This window comes from Nicotiana tabacum, chromosome 7 (genome assembly GCF_000715075.1).
Source record: "Nicotiana tabacum cultivar K326 chromosome 7, ASM71507v2, whole genome shotgun sequence".
Taxonomy (NCBI): Eukaryota; Viridiplantae; Streptophyta; class Magnoliopsida; order Solanales; family Solanaceae; genus Nicotiana; species Nicotiana tabacum.
The window spans coordinates 43,619,752-43,643,262 of NC_134086.1; the positions used below are offsets into that span (position 1 = coordinate 43,619,752).

At 40.3% G+C, this 23,511-nt stretch overlaps 1 protein-coding gene and 1 long non-coding RNA gene across 4 annotated transcripts; both read left to right on the forward strand.

Annotated features, from left to right (window-relative positions):
• The first annotated feature begins 4,476 nt into the window (after nucleotides 1-4,476).
• On the forward strand, nucleotides 4,477-19,627 carry LOC142162071 (uncharacterized). The gene is made up of 4 exons (XM_075218376.1): nucleotides 4,477-5,519; nucleotides 7,282-7,787; nucleotides 18,815-18,965; nucleotides 19,258-19,627. The coding sequence occupies exons 1-4, from the start codon at nucleotides 4,477-4,479 to the stop codon at nucleotides 19,625-19,627; spliced, it is 2,070 nt and encodes a 689-aa protein (XP_075074477.1).
• A 681-nt stretch (nucleotides 19,628-20,308) lies between these two features.
• On the forward strand, nucleotides 20,309-21,917 carry LOC107824695 (uncharacterized). 3 transcript variants are annotated; one of them, XR_001656920.2, is made up of 3 exons: nucleotides 20,309-20,779; nucleotides 20,857-21,173; nucleotides 21,487-21,917. It is a non-coding gene; the product is annotated as an uncharacterized LOC107824695 (long non-coding RNA). The 3 variants fall into 3 exon arrangements; XR_001656921.2 differs by having other exon boundaries at nucleotides 20,309-20,544; nucleotides 20,621-20,779; nucleotides 20,857-21,917; XR_001656919.2 differs by having other exon boundaries at nucleotides 20,857-21,917.
• Nucleotides 21,918-23,511: the final 1,594 nt, after the last annotated feature.

A 23,511-nucleotide genomic window follows, 5' to 3' on the forward strand; every position in this document is an offset into this window, starting at 1 on the left:
TTCAACCAGTTGACTTGCTTGAACTTTCAAGTTGTGAATAGTTTCCTATTGCCTTTCTATCTGCAACTGTCTTTTACTATTTTGTTCCACAAGGCACTTTAACATATCCTTGGTCAGCTTTAACATAGCTTTGATCTCCTTTAGGTCAGCTTCCCTGGGTTCTTTGTTCCTATTAACTTCACCAAAAATAGTAAAACCATCATAGTAAGGGGTTGGGGGAAGATAAGAAATATAAGCACAACCATGAAAGTGACCATCTTGACCACCACACATATCACACACATTTCACAAATAAGATTGAGTTGGTGCACATAACTCGGTCTCGAAAATATTTTGATAATTTTGCCATGGGTGATTTCCTCCACTATATGCATAAGGAGGATCAAAAGTAGAATTAGCAACATCAAAACTCTCATAATTCCAAGATGCCACGTCTCTCAAGTCAAAAATAAAAAAAATTAAAAAAATAATCAAATACTTAAAAAAATAAAATAAAAGTTCAAACTTGAAACCTAGCAATATGTACAACTAAAGCTACATCGTTAGTTCCCTGGCAACGGCGCCAAAATTTGATCCCGCCCAACTATGCCTTATAAAAAGGACTAAGCGGTCATTGCAAATATAATCTAATTTACAAGTCCGGAGTCGAATCCTACAGAGAACTAAGGCTTATCTACAGTTGTTCAATATCGCTAAGAAACACAAGTCCTAACAATTTCCTACTTATAAAGATTATAATATTTATTTTTATCTAATTAACTAATAAATACTAAAAAGCAGTAAAACTATCAATTAACAAGGATAAGGATTGGAGTCAAGATTAAGAAGGTCTAGCGTTATGATTTCCCTTATTGTCAAAATCCTTTTTGCTATGTTTTCTATAAATTTGCCTAAGTCTTCTCTATCGATCATGAGTGCTCTGAGTGTCGTAATTCTCTCCTGAGTAACTACCACAATTTACTAGATATATTCTCCCGAATTACGCTAGTTGGCATTAAGTGCGGCTCACTCGAATCGCACCAAAGTTTCGTTATCCCTAATCCCACCTTTAAACCCTCTGTATTGATCCCTCATATACAGTAGGAGTGATGTTATTCAACAACTACCTAAATATGCACTCTCTCCCGAGTAATACACACTAAATAGGCACAGTCGATTGAGAGCTCTTCAACAAACCACAATAATAACGTAGTTGAACAAATAGAGAAAATACTACGCCAAATCTATATTAACGTAATAGGAAAATCATCCTCTAATAGGTTCCATCAAAACCCTAGATAACAAATTAGCTATTCATGATAGTATGCATAACTACAATACTAGAATTCATAATCAATAATGGAAATAGGAAGAAGGAAGTAAAAAACTCGTAGAAGAATTCTCCGCCTTGCTCCTAATTTGTTCTTGCTTCCTTAGGTCCAATCTCCAGTATCCATGGCGGCTCCGTGCTCTCCCTAGGGCCAAAGTGTGTCAAAAGTCTGTCCCAGTCCTCAAAATAACATTTTTACATGTATTTATATCAAATAGGATCGGGCCTAGATGAAACACCTTTTCCTGCGCGAAATAGGACTCTGGCTCTGTAAAATTTGCACAGGTGCGCCGCATGGGGCGACGTGCCACGCTGTGTGCTTGGGGGGAACTTCAGAGAGCTGAATCTAACAGGCTGTAGGAAATTTCCACAGGCGCGACGCCTCCGTGCCGCTCCATGCGCTGCGGTATTGGGAATTCTGGAAAACGTAAAACATGAAAGTTATAGCTCTTTTAAATAGCTTTCAAACTATATATTGTGGAGCTCAAACGGAGTTCTGACCGAAAAGTTATGTAAATTTTAGTAGATAATGCACCGTATGCCCGCTCGATTCTTCGATTCGTTCTTAACTATCATCCGTTGATCTCCGAACACGATCCCGGCTTAACTCTTTGGGCTTTTACTCATACTTCAAAGCTCCAAATCACTTGAATTCATTCCATAATATCTACATAGCTCAGAATCACTCCTACAAGGCATAAAATACACAATTAGTGCAAATCACTAGCGATTAAAGGTCAAACTCAATTAAAGTGCAATAATTTAGAGTGTAATAAGCGACTAAAATACGTAATTATAGCATATCATCAATAATCTAAATTTATCCTTAATGAAAGTTCAAGCAATAAAACATATGCACTTTTGTGGAGGAAGGTTTCTTCCTTTATATTTTTTTAAATTCTTATTTTGTAACTCAAATATTTATTTTTATACTAATATTTGTGTGATATTTTAAATTATTTACTATTCGATATAGGATACAAGTTTATATAAATTACAGATATACATCATAATACATGTAAATAAACAAAATATACCACATATTCTTTAGTTGTGCATTATACTTTATATATACCACTATTATATAATTTATCACATATACCATTGAAATAGAAAATATAGATGAATCGTCGGTCGAAGTTGTAACATGTTAAAATAATATTTTATTTTCCAAATTTTAACTCCAAAGAAGGAAACGAAAAGAAGAATTTTGCATATACAAAAAGAAAATAGAAGAAAGGCATAGAAAAGGGAAGACAAAAAGAATAGAAGGATTGTATAAGTTATGTTAGATAAATCTGAGCAAAATAGTAGGAACAGTTTCCTATTGGAAAAATTGTGCTATTTGTACATCATGTCCCTTTACAATTTTAAAATTAAGAAAATGAGCTTTTCATATCTCTTATGCGTAAAAAAGATCTCTCATGTGTAAAAGTAAATCTCTCATGTGTAAAAAAAAGATAGGGTCATAAAATTAAAAATAAGTTTGTAAAGAGCCAAAAACCAATTGACCCATTGGAATGATTCTTGTCTGGCTGAATTTTAGGAAAATTTATTTGAAAGCTATCATGATATGTTAATATTTAGGTGTCGTGGATGATAATTAACTAATGTTGCTATAGTTTTGCAAATTTTCTTTAAATATTACATAATTATGTTTTTCCCCTTTTATTAATTTAAGTTGACAACGGCTATTTTTTAAAGTTAGCAACGTCTATTTTTTTAAAGTTTGTAACAACTAGTTTTTAAAACCAGTCAACGACTAACTTTTTTTACAAAAAAAGAAAATAATGGCAAGCTGGCGGGCAGGGACCGGGCTTTAACCGGGAGGAAACGGCAATCCCGTTTCATCCCACGTTCCTTCCCCAAAAACCATCCCACTTATTTCTGACGGACCGGGCAGGGACTAGGCCGGGCCTCCCGGTTCCGTTGGACACCCATAGTTTTATGTGAAATACTAATATGTCCTTCTCCTTGTATTTTGCTGCATTCTATGATATTTCCATCAGGGTCATGCAACTGGGAACCTTAATGTTTTTGGCTTTTAAAAAAGTAGTAACTAACATCACATGCTAACCAATCATTTACTACTAATATGCTTTGGAGCTAAATTGGTACTTGCTCTGTTTCAATTTATGAGAACCTATTTCCTTTTTGGTCTGTTCCAAAAAGAATGACCCCTTTCTAAATTTGGCAACAATTTAGCTTAAACTTACAATTCTATCCTTAATGAGAAGCTTTTATAACCACACAAATACTTTGGACCCCTTTTTGACTTGTTTAGGACCATAAATTCTAAAAATCTTCATTTTTTCTTAAACTCCGTGCTCAGTCAAATAGGTTCACATAAATTGAAACAAAAGAAGTAACTGTTTGTAGTTGAGATGAGCTGATTTTGATTTATTTTTCCTCTGCATTAGCTTCAAGCTAAGATGGAAAATATAATGCTTTGGAAAGCACCTAATGTTTTTGGTTATTTTCCAATTTAATTGATTGCCATTATTCATTAAGATACAGTTCTATCAATGGTGGGAACACAGCCGCAGGATCAAGAAGCGGACCAGTTAAATTGTTACATACTGAGAAAATTGTTGTAAAAAATTAGTTATGGAGAATAAGAATTAGCTTGAGGTGTATCAAATATACTGTCCTTAAGGATATTTCGCTCACACAGTGATAAGTAAAATTAGGCGTAACTTGAGGGGGGCGTATTAGAGCATAAGTTAACCATCAACTACTTTACTGCTTTGACCAAGTCTTTAGCTAGTAGTTAGGATTTTGTTATTCCTTTATCTTCTCAAATAAATCTCCTTATTCAAGGAGTTTGTTTAGCAAGTAGTTTAGTCCTCCTCTTCCAAAGGAGTTAGTTTAGGGAATTGGTTTGTCACTCTTGTATTTAAAGATTGGTTTGATTCAATAAACATATCAGCTTCTAGTGTCTCTCTTGTTCTTATACGGTATCAAGAGCCTCAACAAACTCTAACGAGTAAGATCTTATCTTTTTTCTCTCCCACCCACCCTCCACAAATGGCCAACACTACTGGAGTTGTTAATGCTGATAACAATAGTGGTGTGATAGTCGTCTAATATAATCCTGCGTCACAATTGCTAATAAAATTACAAGGCAGCCACAACTTTGCAACTTAGAAGGCGCAATTTTCCACTTTATGCATGGTCATGATCTTTATGGTCATCTAGATGGGTCTACTCCTGTCCCATCTCGCACTATCACAAATGGCACAGTCCTTAGTGCCAATCCTGCATTTTCTCTTTGGTTTCGTCAAGACCAACTCATTCAAAATGCATTTATGGAATCTGTTGATCCAACAATTGCCACTACTATTGCAGCTGCTGACTCAGCAAAAAAAGCCTGGGATGCATTGCACACTGCATATGCTAACAAGTCCCAAACCAGAAATTTCAGCCTTTCCAATCGACTTGTGCGACTCACAAAAGACTCCCAACCAGTTACTGAATATTTGCAAAATATTCTATCAGAGTTTCGTGAGATTTCTGCTGCAATTCGTGCTTGTGACTCCACTATTACGTATAAAGAACTCTATGAGAAACTTCTTGATCATGAGCTTTTCCTTAGACATGAAGAGTCAAAGAAAGCTCCTAGCCAAATTACTGCTGCTGCTGCTGCTGCTCCATTTAACAAATCTGGAAACTCCAACAATCGCAACAATCGTCGCTCCAACAATAACAATGGCAACAACCAACAATGGCGATACAACAATCGTTTTAATTCACAAAATCAGGGGCGATCTTCGAACACCAACAACTCTTATGATGGTGTTCGCTGCCAGTTGTGCAACAAACTAGGTCATGTTGCAAGTGTATGCAGATCCATATCTCACAATCATTTTGAGGCTAAGGACAACTATGTTTCGGGAATGCACGCATCAGCAAATCCCTGGATTCTCGACTCTGGAGCATCTCACCACATAATTGATAATCCTCACAACTTACAGGAATACAATGGCATGGAGCAGGTCTCTATGGGTGATGGTAACAAAGTACCAATAACTCACACTGGTTTAACTCAATTACATGCATCAATTAATACTTTTAAACTCTCTAATACTCTCTGTGCTCCTAGCATTAAATGCAACTTACTCTCTGTCTCTAAATTTTGTCAAGATAACCTAACCTCTATTGAATTCTTTCCGTTTGATTTTTCTGTGAAGGACCTGGAAACGCGGAATCTGTTGGTGCACGGTCGGAGTAGAGACGGTCTCTATGAGTGACCAACCTCACATTCCATATCTTCCCCTAAAGCGCATTTAGCCTCCACCAACACATCCATCTTCACCTGGCATCGTTGATTGGCTCATCCGTATGCAAAAGTTTTAAATTTTGTTTTGAATAAATTCTCGCTACCTTGCTCGCCAGACAAATTTTTAGTTTGTAATTCTTGTTCATCGAATAGGGCTCATCGCCATTCTTTTCAGAATCTTACTTTATCAAGTACCAAACTGTTTCAAACAATATTTACTGATTTATGGGGTCCTTCTCCGGTTTTATCGATTGACAAAAAATTATATTATTGCATTTTTGTTGATCAATACATCAAATATACTTGGCTATATACATTAAAAAATAAAAGTGAAGTTAAAGACCTTTTCAAAAATTATCAAGCATTAATGGAACGTCGTTTCAATACAAAAATTCTTTCTATCTATGCTGATGGTGGTGGAGAATATAAAAGTCTTGATCCATACCTAAATTCTCAGGGTATTGAACATCTTTTATCTTCTCCATACACCCCCCAAAGAGTCGCTCTTGCCGAACGACGTCACAAACATATTATTGAAATGACAAGAACTTTACTTCATGAAGCTTCGCTTCCACCAAATCTTTGGTCATTTGCTTGTCAACATACGGTTTATCTCATAAATCGCTTGCCAATATCACTTTTACAAAATAAATCACCTTTTCAAATATTGTTTGGTAACGATCCAGATTATAATTCTTTAAAAATTTTCGGGTGTCTCTGTTATCCCTGACTCAAACCCTATTCAAAAAATAAATTAGAGCCACGGTCAACACCTTGTGTTTATTTAGGTTATTTTTATTATCATTGTCACCAATGTTTTGATCCAAAATCTTCCAAAATATTTTTATCTAGAGATGTAAAAAAATTTTAACATAATTTTCCTTTTCAGAATATCTTTTCAAATATTTTTTTAAATTTTAAAACTCTTGCGTGAGAAAACCTAACTGAAACTAACCCAACAAAATCTCCTATTTTTTCTCCTCCCATAATAAGTGAATTACCCAATCCTATACTTATCCCAAATACAGAAACCAGCGCTTAAAAGAACACAGTATCCTCTGCCTGTGCTCCAACAGAGTCTGCAACTACAGGTACGTCTTGTACTTCTCCTCCTACAAATTCTGTTGTTCTTCCTGATCTTAATGATACCAATCTTATCCCCCATTGCCATCCCCAACAGTTATCCCAAGAAATTAAAATGTCTCCTCTCCTCCACAATCACTACGTACATTATCACTACCCCCTTACTCAACATATATATATTCTCAACAACCATTCACCTCAGTCCCGTAGCCTCAATCACCATCTTTAACAATTGTATACAGTTGCAGAATGACCAAAATGATATCTACTGCCAAACCACTATTGCTCGTACCACTGCCTCAATTCTGCAACCCTCACAACCTTCCCTCGAACCACTTCCAGTCACAGAACCACAACAGCCTTCTCTCCTTCCTCCAAATCGTGTTGTGACTAGTTCACAAAACAACATTCATAAACCGAAAACAATCTTTAACTTCATGGCTCATTTATCCCCTACCATCATCCCTAGCAGTTTTAAACAATCTATCAAACACCCAAAGTGGCAGAGAGCAATGAAAAGTGAATTTGATGCATTATTGAATAGTTAGACATGGGAATTGGTCCCACATGACCCCACAAAAAATATTATTTCTTGCAAGTGGCTATACAGGTTAAAGAGAAAAGCTGATGGGATAATCGATCGCTACAAGGCTCGTCTTATTGCAAAGGGGTTTACACAATGCACTAGAATTGACTTTCACGCTACATTTAGTCCGGTTGTCAAACCGACTACTATGCGATTGGTGCTTTCAATTGCTGACCAGCAGAATTGGCTCATACGTCAGCTTGATGTTAACAACGCATTCTTACAGGGTCACCTAGAAGAAGAAGTCTACATGGTCCAACCTCCGGGTTTTGAAGACGAGCAATTTCCCTCACATATATGTTACCTAAAGAAAGCTATATACGGACTCAAACAAGCTCATCGGGCCTGGTACAATGAACTTAAGACGTTCCTTCTTTATTTGGGATTTGTCAAGTCCAAATCTGATGCATCACTTTTCATTCGCAAAGTGTCGAACAACGTGTTGTATGTGCTGGTCTACGTCGATGATATCAGCATCACAGGGAGCCATAGCTCATATGTAAATCAGGCTATCTATTGCATTGCTGGCCGTTTTTGTCACGACCCGGATTTTCCACCATCGGGTGTCGTGATGGCGCCTACTATCGAAGCTAGACAAGCCAAATATATAAAACATTTTTTCTTGCTTTCTTCCAAACAATATAATAAATGAGACAAAATTTAAACGGAAGACTTTAAATCCAAAGCAACTGAGAACCAAAAGTGCGGAAGTTTGAACCAAAATGCTAGCCAGAGTCTGGTGTCACTAGCTCACGGACTACTATAGAATACTACAATCAATGTCTGAAAGGAAAATACATCATGTTTGTCTGGTACAAGATAAACAAACGAAAAACATGGAAACGGACTTCGGCCTGCGAACGCCAGCTAGGCTACCTCGAGAGTCTCTGGACTGAAGATAGCTCCTAGAAGTCCTACTGCTGCGGTCCGTAAGCAGCTCCCCGATCCGTGCACAAAAATGCACAGAGTGTAGCATCAGCACAACTGACCCCATGTGCTGGTAAGTGCCTGGCCTAACCCCGGCGAAGTAGTGACGAGGCTAGACAGTACCTACCACAATTAACCTGTACAGATATATGTACAACAAGTGCAAGAAAACAATAACAAGATAATACAAAATAAAACTGGGAGGGGACATGCTATCGGGGAGTAACAGATAAAAATGAAACATCGGAAATAAACAGAAGGAACTCCGGTTTCCATGATATATATATATATATATAGTGGACGGCGTGCCACACGATCCCATAATATCATATATAAGTGGACGGCGTGTCACACGATCCCATAATATCATATATAAGTGGACGACGTGCCACACGATCCCATAATATAGTATATAAGTGGACGGCGTGTCACATGATCCCATAATATAGTATATAAGTGGACGGCGTACCACACGATCCCTTTTAACAATATATAGGTGGACGGAGTGCCACACGATCCCTTTTAACAATATATAGGTGGACGGCGTGCCACAAAATCCCTATTTCCATATACCACGTGGTAGGCGTACCACCCGTTCCCATTTCATCTTTATCACAGTGCACAAAATGTCACCGGCAACGGAGGCCAATAACCAAGTGGACGGCGTGCCAACGATCCCAATTCATATCATATATAAGTGGACGACGTGCCACACGATCCCATAATATCATATATAAGTGGACAGCGTGCCACACGATCCCATAATATAGTTCATAATATCTGACTTCATATAGTAGACCCCTTGAGGGGAGAATAACGACTCAATACCCTTAACCCGGTAAGGGTACAGCTAACAGCCCAAAATATCCCGACGAGGGAGAATATATATATATCAGTCTACACATCCCGACAAGGGAGTATTCACAATACATTCTCCTTTTAAATCATTCTTCCTCAACCGTTCACATTATATGAAACTTATCAAATAAACAAGGAGCTTGTGTCACATTATTCGAATTGAAAGCAATCAAGACTCATGGTCATGCTAGACTTCGGTGCATAGATAACCGTCATCATGCCTATACACCTTACTCCACATTAGCAAGTAGCAATTATCATCCTAATCCTATTCCCTCAAGCCAAAGTTAGAACAAACACTGACCTCGAATGCTCCAAACTCAACTCACGCTTCTAGTATAGCTTTACCTCTTGATTCCACCACCAATCCGCTCGAATCTAGTCATAAGTTACTTAATCACATTAATAATTACTAAATGAATTACTCCCCATGCATGAAAAATAAATTTTACAAGGTTTTTCCCAAAATGGTCAAAAACACCCCCGGACCCATGTGGTCGAAACTCGAGGTTCGGACCAAACCCGGTTACCCATTCCCTCATAAATCCAAATATATGATTTGTTTTTAAATCCGACCCTAAATTGAGGTCCAACTCCTCAATTTGTAGAAAACCTAGGTTCTACCCAAAACACCCAATTTCCCCCATGAAAATCTTTGTTTTGAAGTTGAAATCATGTTAAAAGATGTTAAGAAATAAAGAAATTAAGTTAGAAATCACTTACCAATCGTTTTGGAGAAGAAAAGTTGTTTGGAAAATCGCCTCTTAGGTTTTGGGTTTTTGAAAAGTAAAAAATGACTGAGATTTTCCGAACTTGTATACCTTTCTGAGGACCTGGCGCGGACTGCACAAAAATGTGTTGCGGCCGCACCGAGTGGGAGAAAAATTGGGGCTTCTCTGAACCCTTCCAGCGCGGACCACACTGTTTTGGTGCGCGGCCGCGCTGGTTAACCTGAAACCCTAGCCCTCAGACTCAGCCACGCGGACCGCACAGAAAGGCATCGCGGCCGCACGGCTCCAGTGCGGACCGCGCGGAAATGACCGCGGCCGCGCTGCTCCAGCGCGGATCGCGCGGAAATGACCGCGGCCGCGCTGCTCCAGCGCGGACCGCGCGGAAATGACCGCGGCCGCGTTGGTGTTTGCAACACCTGAACCTGCATTTTCTTAAGTCCAAGACCTCCCGGGCCCCATTCAAAACTCACCCGAGCCCTCGGGGCTCCAAACCAAACATGCACACAACCTTAAAAACATCTTACGGACTTCCTCGTGCGATCAAATCGCCAAAATAACATCATATACATAGGATCAAGCCTCAAACACATGATTTTCTTTCTTCAACTTTCATACTCAAATTCTCCATTTTTAGTCCGAAACACGTCATATGACGTCCGTTTTTAGCCAAACTTTACAGATAGTGCTTAACACATATTTAAGACTTGTACCAGGCGTCGGAACCAAAATACGAGCCCGATACCTATATTTTCTATCTCCTTTACATTTCAAATTTTCATATCAAATTTCAGAAAAACAATTTCTTTCAAAAATTCATTTCTCGAGCTTGGGACCTCAGAATTTGATTCCGGGCACATGCCCAAGTCCCATATTTTTCTACGGACCCTCCGTGACCGTCGAATCACAGGTCCAGGTCCGTTTACCCAAAATGTTGACCGAAGTCAATATTATGCATATTAATATCAAAATTCATCAAATTTTTAACATAATTCACATATTCTAACATAAAAACTTTCCGGCTACGCGCCCGAACTATGCACGCCAATCGAGGCAACTAAAAGCGAGGTTTTCAAGGCCTCTAAAGCGCGGAACAAGGAAGAACTACGGTGATGCCCCTTTGGGTTGTCACATTCTCCACCTCTAAAACAACCGTTCATCCTCGAACGAACAAAAGAAAGAAGTACCTGAGTCGGGAAATAAATGAGGATAACGGCTCCGCATATCGGACTCGAACTCCCAGGTCGATGCCTCAGGAGGCTGACCTCTCCACTGAACACGCACCGAAGGAAAACTCTTCGACCTCAACTGTCGAACCTGCCGGTCTAGAATAGCCACCGGCTCCTCCTCATATGACAGATCCTTGTCTAATTGGACAGTGCTGAAATCTAACACGTGCGATGGATCTCCGCGATACTTCCGGAGCATAGATACATGAAACACGGGATGCATAGCTGACAAGCTAGGTGGCAAGGCAAGTCTATAAGTCACCTCTCCCACACGATCAAGAATCTCAAATGGACCGATGAACCTAGGGCTGAGCTTTCCCTTTTTCCCAAATCTCATCACGCCCTTCATAGGCGATACATGGAGCAATACCCGTTCCCCAACCATGAAAGCAACATCTCTGACCTTGCGGTCTGCATAACTCTTTTGTCTGGACTGAGCTGTACGAAGTCTATCCTGAATAATCCTGACCTTGTCCAAGGCCTCCTGAACCAGATCCGTACCCAATAATCGAGCCTCTCCCGGCTCAAACCATCCAACTGGAGACCGATATTGCCTACCATACAATACCTCATACGGAACCATCTGAATGCTGGACTGGTAGCTGTTGTTGTAGGCAAACTCTGCTAACGGCAAAAACTGGTCCTACGAGCCTCCAAAATCAATGACACAGGCTCAGAGCATGTCCTCAAGAATCTGAATAGTCCTCTCGGACTGACCATCCGTCTGGGGATGAAATGTTGTACTCAACTCAACCTGGGTGTCCAACTCTTGCTGAACCGCTCTCCAGAAATGCGAGGTAAACTGCGTACCCTGATCCGAAATGATAGATAGCGGCACCCCATGAAGGCGAACAATCTCCCTGATATAAATCTCGGCTAACCTTTCGGACGAATAGGTGGCTGCAACAAGAACAAAATGCGCTGACTTGGTCAGCCTATCAACAATGACCCAAACTGCATCAAACTTTTTCCGAGTCATCGGAAGTCTAGTAATGAAATCCATCGTAATCCTCTCCCACTTCCACTCGGGAAGTGCAATCCTCTGAAATAGACCACCAGGTCTTTGATGCTCGTACTTAACCTGCTAACAATTCAAACACCGAACCACATGCACAACGATGTCTTTCTTCATCTTACGCTACCAATAGTGCTTCCTCAGATCCTGATACATCTTCGCGGCGCCCGGGTGAATACAATACCGAGAACTGTGGGCCTCCACTAAGATCAACTCTCGAATCCCATCAACATTGGGCACACAAACTCGCCCATGCAATCTCAATACACCATCATCATCTAAGGTTACTTTCTTGGCACCTCCACGCTGCACCGTGTCTCTCAAGACACACAAATGGGGATCCTCAAACTGCCGCTCGCGGATATGCTCTAATAGTGAGAAACGAGCAACCGTGCAAGCTAACACTCTGCTAGGCTCAGAAATATCCAACCTCACAAGACGATTGGCCAAGGCCTGAACATCCAAGGCAAGCGATCTCTGGCTGACTGGAATATAAGCAAGACTACCCATGCTGGCGGACTTCCTGCTCAATGCATCGGCCACCACATTGGCTTTCCCTGGGTGGTATAAGATAGTAACATCATAATCCTTTAGCAACTCTAACCACCTCCTCTGCCTCAAATTCAACTCTTTCTGCTTGAACAGATACTGAAGACTCTTGTGATCAGTGTAAACCTCACACGTCACGCCATATAAGTAATGCCTCCAGATCTTCAGGGCATGAACAATGGCTGCCAACTCAAGATCATGAACCGGATAATTCTTCTCGTGGATCTTCAATTGCCTCGAAGCATAAGCAATGACTTTGCCTTCCTGCATCAACACTGCACCAAGCCCAATACGAGACGCATCACAATAGACCGTATATGGCCCTGAACCTGTGGGCAAAACCAATACCAGTGCCGTAGTCAGAGCCGTCTTGAGCTTCTGAAAGCTCACCTCACACTCGTCCGACCACCTGAACTGGGCACCCTTCTGGGTCAATCTGGTCATAGGGGCTACAATGGATGAAAACTCCTCCACGAACCGACGATAGTAGCCTGCTAACCCTAGGAAACTCCGAATCTCCGCAGCTGAAGCTGGTCGAGGCCAGTTCTTGACTGCCTCTATCTTCTTCAGGTCTACCTGAATACCTGCTGCTGATACGACATGACCCAGGAATGCGACCGAGCTCAACCAAAACTCGCACTTTGAGAACTTAGCATACAATTGACTACCCTTCAAGGTCTGAAAAACCACTCTGAGGTGCTGTTCATGCTCTTCCTGACTGCGGGAGTATATCAGAATATCGTCAATGAAAACAATCACGAACCAATCCAGATAGGGCCTGAACACTCGGTTCATCAATTCCATAAATGCTACTGGGGCATTGGTCAACCCAAATGACATGACCAAAAACTCATAATGCCCATACCGAGTACGAAATGCTGTCTTAGGGACATCAGACGCCCTAATCTTCAGCTGATGATAACCAGATCTCAAATCTATCTTCGAGAACACCCTCGTACCCTGAAGCTGGTCGAATAAATCATCAATCCTCGGTAGTGGATACTTATTCTTAATTGTAACCTTGTTCAATTGCCGGTAATCGATGCACATTCTCATCGAACCATCCTTTTTCTTAACAAACAACACCGGCGTACCCCAAGGCGAAACACTAGGTCTAATAAAACCTTTCTCAAGCAAATCCTGCAGCTGTTCCTTTAACTCTTTCAACTCCAGCAGGGCCATACGATATGGCGGGATAGAAATGGGTTGAGTTCCCGGAGCCAAATCAATACAAAAGTCGATATCCCTGTCGGGCGGCATACCCGGCAAGTCTGAAGGGAAAACCTCAGGAAACTCCCGAACAACGGGCACAGAATCAATAGAAGGGGCCTCCACTCTAGAATCGCGAACATACGCCAAGTAGTCCAAATATCCCTTCTCGACCATATGCCGAGCTTTCACATACGAGATAACACTGCGGGTACAATGACCAGAAGTCCCTCTCCACTCTAAACGGGGTAATTCCGGTAAGGCTAAGGTCACGGTTTTGGCATAGCAATCCAAGATAGCATGGTACGGGGATAACCAATCCATCCCCAATATAATATCGAAGTCGACCATGTCCAAAAGCAACAAATCAACACGGGTCTCAAGACCCCCAAACACTATGATACAAGAACGATGAACTTGGTCGACCACAAGAGAATCACCCACCGGTGTTGACACATAAACAGGAATACTCAACGAGTCACTAGGCATAACCAAATAGGGTGCAAAATAGGATGACACATATGAATACGTAGATCCGAGATCAAATAGCACAGAAGCATCCCTATCACAGACCAGAATAGTACCTGTAATCACATCATCTGATGACTCAGCCTCTGGCCTGGCTGGCAAGGCATAACAACGGGGCTGGGCCCCACCTCCATGAATCATATCCCTAGGATGATCTGCTGCTGGCTGACCCCTACCTTTAGCGGTCTGAGATCCACCTCTAAGACCTTTACCTCCACCTCTATGTCCTTTACCCCCGCCTCTAGCTGGCTGGGCAGGCTGTGGAGCAACTGGTGCCTAGATTATCGGGCGAAGACCCTGCTGCTGCGAGCTGCTGGAAGCTCGAGGGCAATATCTGGCAATGTGACTCACATCGCCGCAAGTATAACAAGCCCTCGGCTGCTGAGAATAACGAAGTGGTGGTGCACTAATAGGTGCTGATGGTGAACTGAAGAGCCGCTGGTCAGAATACTGTGGTTGAGAACCACGACCACCTGGTGTAGCATGAGAAGCCTGGAGAGCTGATTGAAAGGGCCTCGAAGGATGGCCTCTACCATAAGAATCCCTACCTCCAGACGAGGTACCACTGAATCTACCAGAATGACGGGGCCTCTTATCAGACCTATGACCACCTCCCTGAGCAAGTGCCATCTCTATCCGGCGGGCACCATCTGCCGCCTCCTGAAATGAAATCTCGCTACCGGCACCCATGGCCATCTGAACACGGATCGGCTGAATTGCGAGAACCTGAGCCTGAGGAGCTACCGGCTCTAGAGTACAAGTATCGGGAGTCTAAACTCCTCCCCCAGCTTGAGATGTGGCTGGAGCTACGGGAAGCAAACCCACTCTAGAAATGCCCTCCATAAAGCCTACCAGTCGGACCAAAGCGTCCTGAAGCACTGGAATGGCTATGAAACCTTCTGGGACCTGAGCTGGGCCCACTAGAGCTACTGGAGCTGGAACCTCCTCGTCATAGTCAGTACGAGGCTCCACCTCTGGGACTGCTACTGGGGGCTGAGCTCTGCCTCGGCCTCAGCCTCTGGCACAGCCTCGCCCTCTGCCCCTGATAGGAGCTGGGGGCTCGGGCTGCTACGCGGTAGAAGAGGAAGCACGTGTTCTCACCATCTGCGAAAGAACAAAGTGGAAAGACAATCAGTACTTGAGAAACAGAATCGCATGACAAGAATGAACAAGGTGAAGTTTCCTAACTCAGCAGCCTCTGCGGGATAAATACAGACGTCTCCGTACCGATCCCTCAGACTCTACTGAGCTTGTCCGTGAGTTGTGAGACCTAAGTAACCTAATGCTCTGATACCAAATTGTCACGACCCGGATTTCCCACCATCGGGTGTCGTGATGGCGCCTACTATCGGAGCTAGGCAAGCCAAATATATAAAACATTTTTATCCTGCTTTCTTCCAAACAATATAATAAATGAGACAAAATTTAAACGGAAGACTTTAAATCCAAAGCAACTGAGAACCAAAAGTGCGGAAGTTTGAACCAAAATGCTACCCAGAGTCTGGTGTCACTAGCTCACGGACTACTACAGAATACTACAATCAATGTCTAAAAGGAAAATACATCATGTTTGTCTGATACAAGATAAACAAACGAAAAACATGGAAAGGGACTTCGGCCTGCGAACGCCAGCTAGGCTACCTCGAGAGTACCTGGACTGAAGATAGCTCCCAGAAGTCCTACTGCTGCGGTCCGTAAGCTACTCCCTGATATGTGCACAAAAATGCACAGAGCGTAGCATCAGCACAACCGACCCCATGTGCTGGTAAGTGCCTGGCCTAACCCCGGCGAAGTAGTGACGAGGCTAGACAGTACCTACCACAATTAACCTGTACAGATATATGTACAACAAGTGCAAGAAAACAATAACAAGATAATACAAAATAAAACTGGGAGGGGACATGCTATCGGGGAGTAACAGATAAAAATGAAATATCGGAAATAAACAGAAGGAACTCCGGTTTCCATAATATATATATTTATATATATAAAAGAAACTCCGGTTTCCATGATATATATGTATATATATATATGTGGACGGCGTGCCACACGATCCCATAATATCATATATAAGTGGACGGCGTGCCACACGATCCCATAATATAGTATATAAGTGGACGGCGTGCCACACAATCCCATAATATAGTATATAAGTGCAAGTGGACGGCATGCCACACGATCCCAATTCATATCATATATAAGTGGACGGCGTGCCACACGATCCCTTTTAATAATATATAGGTGGACGGCGTGCCACACGATCCCTTTTAACAATATATAGGTGGACGGCGTGCCACACGATCCCTATTTCCATATACCACGTGGTAGGCGTACCACCCGTTCCCATTTCATCTTTATCACAGTGCACAATATGTCACCGGCAACGGAGGCCAATAACCAAGTGGACGGCGTGCCACACGATCCCAATTCATATCATATATAAGTGGACGGCGTGCCACACAATCCCATAATATCATATATAAGTGGACGGCATGCCACACGATCCCATAATATAGTTCATAATATCTAACTTCATATAGTAGACCCCTTCATGGGAGAATAACAACTCAATACCTTTAACCCGACAAGGGTACAACTAACAGCCCAAAATATCCCGACAAGGGAGAATATATATATATCAGTCTACACATCCTGGCGAGGGAGTATTCATAAGACATTCTCCTATATATATATAAGTCTACACATCCCAGCATCCCGGCAATATAGTATTCACAACACATTCTCCTTTTAAATCATTCTTCCTCAACCGTTCACATTATATGAAACTTATCAAATAAACAAGGAGCTTGTGTCACATTATTCGAATTGAAAGCAATCAAGACTTACGGTCATGCTAGACTCCGGTGCATAGATAACCGTCACCATGCCTATACACCGTACTCCACATTAGCAAGTAGCAATTATCATCCTAATCCTATTCCCTCAAGCCAAAGTTAGAACAAACACTTACCTCGAATGCTCCAAACTCAACTCAGCTTCTAGTATAGCTTTACCTCTTGATTCCACCACCAATCCGCTCGAATCTAGTCATAAGTTACTTAATCACATTAATAATTACTAAATGAATCACTCCCCATGCATGAAAAATAAATTTTACAAGGTTTTTCCCAAAATGGTCAAAAACGCCCCGGACCCACGTGGTCGAAACTCGAGGTTCGGACCAAACCCAGTTACCCATTCCCTCATAAATCCAAATATATGATTTGTTTTTAAATCGGACCCTAAATTGAGGTCCAACTCCTCAATTTGTAGAAAACCTAGGTTCTACCCAAAACACCCAATTTCCTCCATGAAAATCTTTGTTTTGAAGTTGAAATCATGTTACAAGATGTTAAGAAATAAAGAAATTAAGTTAGAAATCACTTACCAATCGTTTTGGAGAAGAAAAGTTGTTTGGAAAATCGCCTCTTAGGTTTTGGGTTTTTGAAAAGTGAAAAATGACTGAGATTTTCCGAACTTGTATACCTTTCTGAGGACCTGGCGCGGACCGCACAAAAATGTGTTGCGGCCGCGCCGAGTGGGAGAAAAATTGGGGTTTCTCTGAACCCTTCCAGCGCGGACCGCACTGTTTTGGTGCGCGGCCGCGCTGGTTAACCTGAAACCCTAGCCCTCAGACTCAGCCACACGGACCGCACAGAAAGGCATCGCGGCCGCGCGGCTCCAGCGCAGACCGCGCGGAAATGACCGTGGCCGCGCTGGTGTCTGCAACACCTGAACCTGCATTTTCTTAAGTCCAAGACCTCCCGGGCCCCATTCAAAACTCACCCAAGCCCTCGGGGCTCCAAACCAAACATGCACACAACCTTAAAAATATCTTACGGACTTACTCGTGCGATCAAATTGCCAAAATAACATCATATACATAGGATCAAGCCTCAAACACATGATTTTCTTTTCTTCAACTTTCATAACTCAAATTCTCCATTTTTAGTCCGAAACATGTCATATGACGTCCGTTTTTAGCCAAACTTTACAGATAGTGCTTAACACATATTTAAGACTTGTACCGGGCGTCGGAACCAAAATACGAGCCCGATACCTATATTTTCTAACTCCTTTTCATTTCAAATTTTCATATCAAATTTCAGAAAAACAATTTCTTTCAAAAATTCATTTCTCGGGCTTGGGACCTCAGAATTTGATTCCGGGCACACGCCCAAGTCCCATATTTTTCTACGGACCCTCCGAGACCATAGAATCACAGGTCCGGGTCCGTTTACCCAAAATATTGACCGAAGTCAATATTATGCATATTAATATCGAAATTCATCAAATATTTCACATAATTCACATATTCTAACATAAAAACTTTCCAGCTACGCGCCCGAACTGTGCACGCCAATCGAGGCAACTAAAAGCAAGATTTTAAAGGCCTCGAAAGCGCACAACAAGGAAGAACTACGGTGATGCCCCTTTGGGTTGTCACAGTTTTTCCATTAAAGATCTCGGAAACCTTAACTTTTTTCTCGGAGTTGAGGTGCTTTGTGTTGCAGATGGAATTACTCTATCACAATCCAATTACATCAGTGAAATCCTCTATGAAGAAAATATGAAAGACTGCAATTCCGCAAAAAGTCCAATGAGTTCCAGTGAAGTGCTTCAACAAAATGATGGAGTGGAACCAACTGATGCCACTCGCTACAGGTGAGTTCTTGGAAAACTATAGTACTTGTCTTTCACTCGTCCGGGCATAAGTTTCTCAGTGAACAAATTGTCTCAATTTATGCACTCCCCATCTAAACTACACTAGAAAGCACTCAAACGAGTACTCAGGTATCTTCAAGTAACAATTCTGTTTGGTCTTCGCATTCAAAGAGATAACGATTTCAAGCTACGCATGTATTCGGATGCGGATTGGGTTGGAGATGCAAGTAATCAAGCCTCCTACTAGTTACATACTGTTTTTTGGCCAAAATCCTGTGAGCTGCTCATCCAGGAAACAAAGAACAGTTGCTCGCTCATCAACCGAAGCAGAGTATCGAGCAGTTGCAAGTGCACTTGCTGAAATAAATTGGGTGATGAATCTGCTAAATGAACTACATGTTTCAGTTCCACAAGCACCAACCATTTACTGTGACAATGCTGGTGCAACTTATTTATGCGAAAATCCAGTCTTCCATAGCCGCATGAAACATATTGCGGTGGACTTTCACTTTGTTCGCAAGCAAGTCCAACAGAATCAAGTTCGCATTGTTCATATTCATACTGTAGATCAGCTCGTGGATACCTTCACCAAAGCGCTACCAAAGCCAGCCTTTGACAGACACTTATTCAAGCTAGGCGTAGTTACACACTGCCTAACTTGAGGGGGGCGTATTAGAGCATAAGTTAACCATCAACTACTTTACTGCTTTGACCAAGTCTTTAGCTAGTAGTTAGGATTTTGTTATTCCTTTATCTTCTCAAATAAATCTCCTTATTCAAGGAGTTTGTTTAGCAAGTAGTTTAGTCCTCCTCTTCCAGAGGAGTTAGTTTATGGAATTGGTTTGTCACTCTTGTATTTAAAGGGCTTTGATTCAATAAAGATATCAGCTACTAGTGTCTCTCTTGTTCTTATAGATTTGACAAGTTCTTTTAGTTATTAAACTCGGAACAGAACTAGCAGAAAACTCAAAAAAGAAACCCAACATACATATTAGAAAGTGTATCTTTAGCTCTCCAAAGACCACGTTTATATAGGCGTTGCTCCAACAGCTAGATAACGGCTAGTTTGACTCTATAATGTAAAATAATTTACTAACTAATAAGTAAATGTAAATAACATTTCAAAGAGAAAATATTTTTCAAACCAAGATGAACAATACCTTTTGAGATATCACTAATTATAAAAAAAAAAAAAACAGAGTTAGTAAGTTTCTTGTGGTCCTCGTGTAAGAAACCATCCATTTGACAGTAAATAAGATTCAATACTGTCAAAGATGGGGGAAATTTTAGCCATTAAAGTGTGCCAAACCTATGTCATACATGTTGATAAGAAAGTGCAAATGGTTAATATTATATGGAAATATCTCCCCTTGGAATCTAATACTCAAATATCTATATCTCTTGATCTCTCCCAAAACAAAATAGTTGAAGTCACACCAATTCTTTTTTAGAATTTCACTGTTCAAAGGAAAATAATCCAGTATATTAAAACAATTCCATTTGTCAAGTTCATTAATATTTCCAGCTTTAACTTAGTATGAGAGGAGATTCCACATATCTTATTTAACAACTTTAAATGGTTTATTCACTGTTCATTTTCAATTGATAACCATTCATGCTATTTGGTTTATTGTTGATTTACTTTTATCGTATAGGATATCTATGGATAATGGTGATAAAAGTTGGATGAATCTTCTGAGATAGACGGATGTGTATATCCGTGGAGTGAATGATTTTCTTGATAAGGCATTTGAACGAGCCGCCCAAGGAAATGAAATATTATGCCCTTGCAAAAAGTGCATGAATCACTATTGGTATTATATGAAATTTTATGATTATTTTTGTTTATTTCCTTTATAAAAATTATTCTGACATGCTTCAATTTTTGCAGGATTTGAGAGAGATTTCGGATACTTTTGTTCGGTTGTTGAGGCCCGTCCCTTCTCCCACGTCCTCTTTGGTTTAGTTGGTAATTTCTATCCTCCATGAAATTATAGCAATATTATAGCCTAATATGATATTTGGTCGTCACTCTCACGCGGAATGGCTTAGTTCATTCACATTATTCATTCAACTGGCATCCATTTATCTGCTCCCTATCATTTAGATTTCAATCTGTAGTAAGTCACTGATTTGGTGAGAAGTTGGAATTCTCCAGATCTTCAGAAGTTGTATGTCTTCTTAGAGCTTACATCCTCTGGCCACAAGGTTTGTTTTAATCTTCATACTTAGATATTCCATTTTATGATCCATTTGGGGGTTATTGCTCTCTTGGTTTACTGCAGTCTTTCCTTGATTTGGTGCTTCAAATTCTTTTCAAATAGAAATTGGAGACCCTGCATATACTGAAATAGCTGTTTTATTCTGGCATAGTGAACTTGGAGCTGGACTTTTCGTCTATAGTAGTTGATGTCATTGGAACCCTAACTACTTAATGGATTATGTTCCAGTACTACTGGAATAGGGTCATTATTCTTCTGAAGTGTCAACTCATCTCTGATTGATTGTCTTTGTATTTCAGGTTGAAGCTGAAGAACAGCCCGAGATATCTGAGTTGTACTCTGTTTCTGTTGTTCCTTACTTTGTCTTCTTCAACGTAACTCACATGGGAATTTGCTTTCCTTGTCCATGTACTGTTTGTATATCTGCTTGTGTTTGTAAACCTGAGAGAAGGAGTTAACATGCATAGACAAAGAAAACCTTATATGTAATACTATTGACAACCTTATAGTGCTCCAACTTATATAATGCAGTCCGGAATACTAAATGGTTAGAATTAGGATTATTGATGCCTTCCTTTTGTTTATCCTTGCTACCTGCCACTTGCCACATATGGGTATGCTGATTTGAGATCCACAGAGTTGGATTAAATTAGGATTTTGTTCAAGGCAATCTATGTAATTTTACCTTGTTTGGGTTGTTTGTTTACGCTCAAACTTAATTTTTGTTGAATTATTTATTTTGTCGTTTTCACTTGATATATAGCATCAGATGCCTATACAATATGTTGAATTAAGCACTTTTCTTATCTCTTGTTGGAGGTGTTTTGCGGGGATCAGGGTTAGAGTAGGAAAATACCTGAAAAATGGATGACAAAAAGAATTGCATTTTGGCTCTATATAGCAAATCTGTTAGGCAACAGATTGATATTTAAAGAATCTGTTAGGCAACAAATGGAAGGGTTTATTAGTCAGACACTTAGTGATGGCGGTTACTGATAATGATTGTAGGAAGTATTTAAATGTCTATATCTTCTTGTTATAGATACAGAAGGCACACCAATGACTAGGTTGCTTTAACAAAGAAAACCTTATATGTAATACTATTGACAACCTTTATCTTTGGATTGAAATTCAGTGTTGATTTAGGACTAATTTTGAGATGATTAACTACTAGTTTTTGGTTCTTTTATTTTTTTAAAACCAAGTACTCGGATTTAGTTTTGGAAAATTTGGTTTATAAAAAATGATGATGAATAAATATTAGGGCAGATTTAAACAAAATGGATGAAGGGAGAGCAACATTGCCATTTATCTAAAGAAAAGCCCCATATTCTGGATTTAGTTATGTTTTACAAAATCAAATAATATGTTGCCTAAACTCGAAAATAAAATAGAGTAATTGGTATCAGAAAACACACTACCTTTGGTTTCTAAACAAAATAAGCCCGATAATCTTAATACATTAAACTGAGGTTTTTCTATTTTGATGACTTCACAGGAATACTTGAAAATTACATGTAACATCAGCAAAATGTAGGACACTATGACCTATAGTATCACAATTTTCTTGTACAAAGCAATATAAGTAGAAAATTATTGTGCCTCAGTTGTCGCCTTAATGAAGACATCCTCCAAAGATGTGTCAGCCAAACCCCAAGATTGGACAGTAAACTTCTGCTTTGCAAGTTTAACTGTTAGAAATACATACGAAATTTTAGCCTCATCTTTTGGCAGCTCAAATTTCTGGGCAATTCTTGAATGGAAAGTTGTAATTGAGGCTTACAGTACTGTTAAATCTTTGTGCTTGAAGTTAAGGTCGTATGATTAGATCTATCTGTTTGATTCACCTGAAATATACATTCTTCGGGCAGATTTTAGTTGGATGGGACAGCTTGCAAGGGGTTGTGAAGAACTTTTTGGAACAACAACTCTCTTGATAAATGTCTTGAGAAATAGTTTAGTTGAGCAAGAAAATCAGTAAACATGGTCAAGAACTAGACTTGTATAGGTGTGATCCCCTTTTAAGTTTTTAAATCTTGTCATTATATTAGAATATTTTGCTTAAATCTCAAGATAATTCATATGGAGTTATTCATTCAAGCTATCCAATGAGAACTGTACTTGCAACTTTGCTCTCCTGAAATTCTTGAGAATAATGTTTCTTGAATTGATAGTGAAACCTACAAAATTAGAAGTTTTTCTTTTTTAGTTCAAGTGCTCCAAGTTACATGTTCTAATGGACCAGTATATTTTAGAAATGATATACTATGTTTGCTGTTTTTGCTAACCTATATTGTGTTTGCTTTTCAGAATCTAAAAAATAT